The sequence below is a fragment of the Lontra canadensis genome, unplaced genomic scaffold, assembly GCF_010015895.1.
Source record: "Lontra canadensis isolate GAN:19392208 unplaced genomic scaffold, GSC_riverotter_1.0 scaffold82, whole genome shotgun sequence".
In the NCBI taxonomy this organism is placed as follows: Eukaryota; Metazoa; Chordata; class Mammalia; order Carnivora; family Mustelidae; genus Lontra; species Lontra canadensis.
The window spans coordinates 246,801-254,995 of NW_022631076.1; the positions used below are offsets into that span (position 1 = coordinate 246,801).

Sequence of the window (8,195 nt, forward strand, 5' to 3'; positions counted from 1 at the left end):
TCGGGTAGTAAGTAGGCATTTATTTTCCAAGTAGGCCCAGGTTGTGATCCTGTCTGGTTTGTCATTTGCTACATGCTGTGCCCTGGATGGCCTCCCACATGCAGCAGAACACATGGAAGCAGAAAAAGAGAAGTTGGAATGTTAATGGGTACGGCTTACCCTTGCTGGTAATGACCGACACCAACTAATTAAGGTGGTGCATTTGATGTTTTCACCTGTGATAAACCAAATACTGGGAAAAGTGTGGTTCAGCAGGAACTCTTCATCATGCTGATGGCAGTTTAAAAAAGTTCTTTAATCTTCTTGGCAAGCATCATTTATTTAACCAAATAATTCCAATTTTGAGAGTCCATGCAGTATTAAAAGGAAAGAAGGGGGCTTTGGTGTCAGAACTGGGTTTTAATCTTGGATCTGCCACTTGCTAAACATGATCTTGAGTTTCTTTATAATATTTCTCTCCCAGGCTCCGTAGCATGGTCAAAGAGTCTTTCAAAGTGGTTTCAGAAGATGGTAATGGGCTCTCTTCTGCTGTAACACAGAGAACGACCAGACAGGATAAAAGGAAAGATTTAAATAAATTAGATGGGTTTGAAAGAACTCAGAGGAAATGCCTCGCTCTCTCCCCAGGCTTGCTGATCAGGCATTAGCCTGATCAGCAAGCCTGGGGAGAGAGCGAGGCGCAGCGGAAGCTAGACTGTGCGTAGATAAACCCTAGACACTGGGCTGAGATCGTGCGGTTCACTTCGGGCTTTGCCGATATGCCTCGCCTGCCTTGCCATAGCAAAAAAAAGTCTGGGGACTTTATTCATGTATGACGAGAAGCCTTTGGCGGGGTTACACCTGCTTGCCCCATGTCACAAGTCGTGGGATATTTATTTTCCTTTTCTGGAGGAATACAAGATTCTACACATAGCAGATAGTTTATTGGATGTCAAGGGAAAGGCCCTTGTAATAAATTGAGGAATAAAGAGATTTTAAAGACATGATCCCACTTTCAGTGGAATTATCTACTGGGGAGACCGTGAGAGATTTGGGTTCATGAAACAGCAATACCCAGGGGTATCCAGCTGCCACACCCACGTAGCCGCCAGAGTGTGCTATGCTAGCTTACCCCTCCTCCCCAACACCTGTACCAAAAAATGTAGGGGTTTCATTTTCCGACCAACACTATGACATAGGTCAGATCTTCAGCAGATCCTTTTTTTCTTTGGGAATAAAAGTGGTTTTTAGGGCATCTGGGTGGCTCAGTCAGTTAAGCATCTGCCTTCTGCTCAGGTCATGATCCCAGGGTCCTGGGATGGAGCCTCCCATCTGGCTTCCTGCTCACCAGGGAGTCTGCTTGTCCCTCTGCCTGCTGCTCCCTCTGCCGGTGCTCTGTCACTCTGACAAATAAAATCTTACAAAAAAAAAAGTGGTTTTTAATCTCATGAAACAGTGTAGTGTGTTGTTTTTTTTTAAGATTTTATTTATTTATTTGACAGAGATCACAAGTCGGCAGAGAGAGAAGGGAGGAAGCAGGCTCCCCGTTGAGCAGAGAGCCAGATGCGGGGCTCAGTCCCAGGACCCTGGGATCATGACCTGAGCCGAAGGCAGAGGCTTTAACCCACTGAGCCACCCAAGCATCCCCAGTGTGGTGTTTTCTACACTACAAGAGTTGGGCTGTTTTCTAGTTTTCTACACTACAAGAGTTAAGAAGAGTTGGGCTGACCTGAGCAAACAACATGGAATCCTAGGCTGTGGCTTTTACCCCATCTGCTAAAGGACTCTGTAATACCCCTCAGTGCGATGAGAGGAGACACGGTGGGTTAGAAATGAAAGTGTAGTGACAATGGTCCAGATGGATTAAGTTCCAGGTAGTGCCCCTAAAAGTGAAAGTGAAGCCAGTATGAATGCAAGCTCTCGGTCAGAGCACTCGGCTCGGCTCCTATCTCATCCTGAACCTTTGCTGTCTTTCGTGGTAAGATGATTTTAGAACATCCTTAAATAGGTTTAATAAAGAGAGTTTTTTTTTTTTAATTTTATTTATTTGGCAGAGAGAGCGAGAGAGGGAACACAAGCAGGGGAAGTGGGAGAGGGAGAAGCAGGCTTCCTGCTGAGCAGGGAGCCCAGTGCGGGGTTCCATCCCAGGACCCCAGGATCATGACCTGAGCCCAAGGCAGACACTTAACGACTGAGCCACTGAGGCGCCCAATAAAGGGAATTATTAACCATTACACAGTTATGTGCAAGCTGAGGGACCCGTTTCCTGAGAGGGCTCACGCCTACAGCCAGAATAACAAGCACAGGTTACAAGCGTGCATCTTTCTCCGCCCCACCCCCTCTTGGAGCGCTTTAATTGGAAAGATACTAACAGATTAAAGTCTTAGCCATACTCAGTTCCTCCCTTGACCTGCAAAAAACCGTGGCCATTGGAAATGTGCTGCGTGTTAGAAAACATCGTAGGAGTACACCACTGATGGTGAACAGAGCCCCCCAGGAAGTGGACCCATGTAAGGGGGAAAAGGTGACCCCATTCCACGTGGATGATTTAGCTCAGGTCGTGCTTACCTTGTGGGTTCGAGCACTGAAGTGTCTGGTGCTTCATTCCAAGCAGAGATGTAACATGTCAGTGCGGGAGAGAAGCCCAAGGTGATCTTCCGATCTAAACGGAGGGTCCGTGTAGCTTGCCCTTTAGATTTGCCTCAGGTGGGGACTGATGTATGGGCCACGAGAGCCACGGAAGCAGAGCGGAACTCCAGCACACAATAAGGCAAATCCTCGCATGGTACTTAAGGGTCCAATCAGATAAAATGACGGATCAAAGGATTATTTTTGCTTGATAAAGCATTCTGGATTTTGAGTCTTGCTGGACTCCATTTTTTAACGGGATCTTGTCCTCAAGGGGCTGGACTTTGGACATTCCGGGACAGGCGTGTGGCAGTCGGCTCCGGTTAATTGAAACGGAGCTCTTGATGAAGCCCTGCTGCGCTTATAATTTCCCAAATTTAGAAATGGGTAGGGAGAGGAGTAGATAATGTGAGGGGATTTTTTTTTTTTTTTGCCTCTGAAATTAGCTTAGTGTATTAATTCAGAAAGCAGTCGTTTGCATCTGATTGTATGCCTTAGTAATCACAACCATCTGCCTCCCTATATTAAGGAGTTGGTCTCTTTAATCCAGCTTACAGCCCACAAACCACTCTTCTCCATCATCATGCCCTTGAGCAGATGAGGCCGTGCAAAGTCCTTTGCTCTTAAACGCGTTATCATTGAGGATATTGGGAGATTTTGTCTTTTTTTTTTTTTTTCTGTTCTTCACGTTTCGTCTGAGTTTTGGCTTTATTTTTCTGGGGGCAGAAACCATGGCTTTCTTTATGAAAACTATGATTAGCAACCAGGTCAAGAGCTTCGGATTTAGTGGCGGGTCAGAAGAAAAAAAAGAAGAAGGAGGAACGTCGGATCCCGCGGCAGCCCAAGGGATGACTCGAGAGGAGTATGAGGAGTATCAGAAGCAAATGATCGAGGAGAAGTGAGTACCCGCGGCTCCCCTCCCTCTCAGAGCCGAAAGAAACCAATTCTGGCCGTACCTGCTTCCGCTCCCCGACCTCTGGCTTTGCTCTCTTAAGATGCGCGCCTTCTTGTGCTATTTGCCTCTGACCTTAGGAACGAGTGTCCTGCTCCTCGAACCCTCTCCTCACCGCAGCAGGTACCAAGTCCCGCCTGGAGGGACGGCGGCCACACAGAATGCAGAATCTGTCTGTCGTTCTCAAAGCCGCTTAGCACTTTTTCTGGTCGAGGTTCATTTCAATTAACCCCGGTTGGAATGTTCAGATGGACAATGGTGAGCCTATCTCCCCGGTCTTCCCCAAACCTGCCCTTCTAGCACACCGAAAGCTTTCAGATCAAAGAATTCAGATTTTGCACTTGGAAGAGGGCCTCGAAGCACACACTGTGCCATCTTTTTTCCCTTACGTGTGCAAAAACCCTAGAAAGCACAAGAGGATTAGGTCATAAGACTCAGCTTTGCAAAAACTGTGAATAAATTTGTGGGAGGTTTATTGTGGCAATTTTATTTTATTTTATTTTATATTTTTTAAATGCCTGGAGAGATAGGCAGGTCACATTTTTTTTTTTTTTAAGATTTTCATTTATTTGACACAGAGAGAGAGATCACAAGTAGGCAGAGAGGCAGGCAGAGAGAGAGAGAGGGAAGCAGGCTTCCCACTGAGCAGAGAGCCTGATGTGGGGCTCAATCCCAGGACCCAAGCAGAAGGCATAGACTTTAACCCACTGAGTCACCCAGGTGCCCCTATTATGGCAATTTTAAAGGTACAGAAAAGTAAAAGAGTATAATGAACACCCATACAAACCTATGAATAAAGTCACAGTTAACATTTGGTTATAATTGCTTATAGATGATTAGTTGGATAGATGATTGGATAGATAGATAGAAGCTTAAAAAAAAAGAATTTATTTATTTATTTGACAGGAAGAGAGGAGAGAAGGAACACAAGCAGGGGGAGTGGGAGAGGGAGAAGCAGGCTTCCCACTGAGCAGGGAGCCTGATGCAGGGCCAGATCCCAGGACCCCCGGATCATGATCTGAGCTGAAGGCAGACACTTAACAACTGAGCCACCCAGGCACCCTAGATAGAAGGATTTTAAAGTAAATTGTAAAGTGAAAGTAAAGACCTCATGTTACGTCACCCCTAATACCTCCAAAAAATAAGGACATTCTCTCGACTGTGTAAAATAAAAATAAAATATGGGTAACATTTTCGTTGAGCATCATAGAATGTGAATAGAACGCACAATTTTTCACTGCTGCAGACTGATCTTTAAGTATAATCTGTACATAATTTTTTAGACTTTAAGGTAGAATAACTTAAGAGTCTTTTAATAACAATGAAGAATTGAAGCCTCAATCTTGAGGTTAAGTGTTCATCATTTTTTTTTAAGTATTAATTAAAAGTATTTCTTTGGGCACCTGGAAGACTCAGTCGGTAGAGTGTGTGACTCTTGATCTCGGCGTTTTGAGTTCAAGCCCCACTTTGGGCATGGAGCCTACTTAAAAAAAAAAAAAAGTATGTCTTAATAAGAGTTTTTCTTTTTCCATCATGGCTCTTGCTAATGATCAATTACACTAGAGTGGCCGAAGTCCTATCGCTAAGATGATTATAGGTGAAAGGTTAATGACCTGGAGGAAACTAAGAAAGTACAAAGGCTTACATTTAATGGAAACTTTGTCTATTGTATTTTTTCTGAAAGAAATCGTAGCTTATAAACTACCTAGAATGTATTACGTTCGGCTGGGCAGTCAATTAAAGTCAGTTAAAAAAGTAAACGCCAATGCAAACATGATGTTGGTGCTAGAGCAAAGCTCAGGCAAAAGAAACAACACCCCGTGCATTTGGCTAGTTTCGCCTACGGCTTGTAAACAAACAAACAAACAAACAAACAAAAAACAAGCATAATGAAGTAACAGAAGCAGAATGATAGCACCCAGTGTTCTCAGCTCAGTGAGAGAAGAGGAAGAAACCGGCCAGAAATTTCGACTCTCCATCTGATTGTGTAAAAACATCACGTAAGAGGTCCAAGCAATACATCTGGTCACAGATATGGCATCTGTTTGATTAACTAATGTCCTAGTTTTCCCTAAGTTTGTATCCAGATAGATCAAAGGCCAGAAAGCCCAAATGGTGTGGTCAATCAGTGAATTGGGTTATTTGCCAGCTACTTGGCTGTGTGTGTGTGTGTGACCAATTTATGTAGTCACACAATTTAAGGAATAGTAACAGGGCCGTGGGGCCAGGCTCCTTCCCTCTGACAAGAGGCATGCCCTCCAGGTTGTTGCTTGGGTTTCCAATAGCTTCACCACCCAGAAGGCAACAAAACAGTCCGTTTAGCCCTCCATTTCTCTCAATAATAGTAAAATGTCCCTTTACCTAACTTATGGTACGGTAATTGTTAGGGTGCCATTTGTTACTTGAACTTTGATATGCGTCAGAGAACCGAACATAAAAGCAAAAATGATAAAGCATTTAGAAGAAAACAGTATCTCTGCAACTTGAAAGTAAGGCAAAGAGTTCTTTTTTTTTTTTTTTAGATTTTATTTATTAATCTGACAGAGATCACGAGTAGGCAGAGAGGCAGGCAGAGAGAGAAGAAGGGGAGCAGGCTCCCTGCTGAGCAGAGAGCCCAATGCGGGGCTTGACCCCAGGACCCTGGGATCATGACCTGAGCCGAAGGCCGAGGCTTTAAACCACTGAGTCACCCAGGCGCCCCAAGGCAAAGAGTTCTTAAACATGACTCTGAAAGCAATAACCATAAAATTTTTAAATAATGTAGACTTTATCAAAGTTGAAAATTCTTGTACATCAAAACACACCATTAAGAGAATGTTTATAGGCAAGTCCCAGACTGAGAGAAAATCTTTGCAAAACATGCCTGACACACAACCGGAATCTAGACTATATAAAGAATTTCTACAACTCAATAATAAAAGCAAAAATAAATAAACAAATGGGCAAAAAGAGTTGAGCAAATACTTCCTAAAGATAGACAAATGGCCAATTAGTACATGAAAAGAACCCATCTGCTCTCTTTAGTCATCATGGAAAGGAAAATTGAAATCCCACTAAGTTACCACTATACACTCCAGAATGGCTAAAATTAAAAAGACACCGTACCAAATGTGGGCCAGAATGTGGAACAACGTAGAACTTCCATTCCATTTCATGAGACGTGAGATGGCACACCCACCTGGGCAAAACTCAGGCATTTTCTTACAAAACTAAACTCACTCGACCAAGTTACCCTGTCACTCTGGTGCCATGCCTAGATTATTTACCTCAGAGAAATGAACATGAAGGTCCACAAAAAGACATGGACAGAAGTGTTCATAGCAACTTCATCGGGAGTGGCCCTGACTGGAAAATAGTCCGAGTCCATCCGCGGAATGGAGTAAACAAGCATGACTTCTTCATACAGAACATGGCACTCAGTAGGAAAAAGGAACAAACCATGGATGAGTAACACCACCTGGATAAATCTCAGAGGTTCATGCTGAGTAAAAGAAGCCTTATACAAAAGAATGTATAGTATATGGTTCCATTTATAGAAAGTTCTAGAACAGGCACAACCAATCTGTGGTGGATAAAGGACAGTAACTGGGAAACAGGTGTTAACTGGGCATGGAAATGAGAGAAATTTCTCAGGTGATGGTAATGTTTTTCATATCTTAATAGGGGTTCGGGTTATACACAGAAACGGAACCAGTAGGAGAAACAGACTTACGCATATGTGTATATGTAATATGTGCACGGGAGATTGAGTGTAAGGATTGGCTCATGTGATTTTGGAGGCTGAGAAGTCCCGCCATCTGCTGTCTGCAAGCTGGAGGCCCATGAAATTTATTGCTGGGTCTTTCTCGGCTGGAAGGCTGATGGTGTAAGTTCTAGTTGAGGGCAGGAGAAGACTGAGATCTTGGCTCTAGCCAATGAGCAAAGGCAGAGAGAATTCCCCCTTCCTCTTGGCCTTTTCTTTTCAGTCAAGCCCTCGACGGATTGGGTGCTGCCCACCCACACAGGGAAGGGAAGTCTGCTTTGTTCAGTCCTTTGATTCAAGTGCTAATCTCATTTGGAAACACCCTCCGAGACACACTCGGAAATCATGTTTAAATCTGGGCACCCCTCAGCCCAGTCAAGTCACCATGTAAAATTACCCAGCCCAGTACCTGGAAGCTCTGTGCACTGAATTGTACCCATGATTTTACTTAAAAAGAAAAAAAAAAAAAAACTGCAAACAAGTATGTCACTATAGCAAATGGCATTTGTGCTGAAGTGTTTGGGGGCGCGAGGACGGTGTCTACCACTTTGAAATGCTTCAGAAGATCAGATGGTAAATGAATGCATAGAGAGAAAGAGAGGTGTGTGACAACACACGGATAGTAAGATGCTGATTGTAGAATCTAGGTGGTGAGTATGTGGGTTTCACTGTAAATTTCTTCCAACTTTTCTGCATGTTAAGAAATGTTCGCAGTAAATTATTGGGAAGGGTAGATCTGCTTCTACCCCAGCCCTGGGTCGCTGATGTCTTAGGCAAGTCGCTTATTCTGTTTCTCTCTGCAAAGCCTGAAGATGGACGAGCATCGTCCTGTGCCGGTTCTGGGCCTGACCTTTGGTTGCTGGGGCGGGGGGGGGGGGGGGGGGGGGGGGGGGG

General features: G+C 44.2%; 1 protein-coding gene across 1 annotated transcript in view; it reads left to right on the plus strand.

Moving 5' to 3' along the window:
* Positions 1 to 3,278: 3,278 nt before the first annotated feature.
* CPLX4 (complexin 4) overlaps positions 3,279 to 8,195 on the plus strand; it is a 22,079-nt gene continuing 17,162 nt past the window's right edge. Inside the window, exon 1 of the mRNA XM_032882555.1 lies at positions 3,279 to 3,505. Within this exon, the coding sequence (XP_032738446.1) occupies positions 3,339 to 3,505 (167 nt within the window). The 5' untranslated portion in view covers positions 3,279 to 3,338. The remainder of the gene's footprint in view (positions 3,506 to 8,195) is intronic.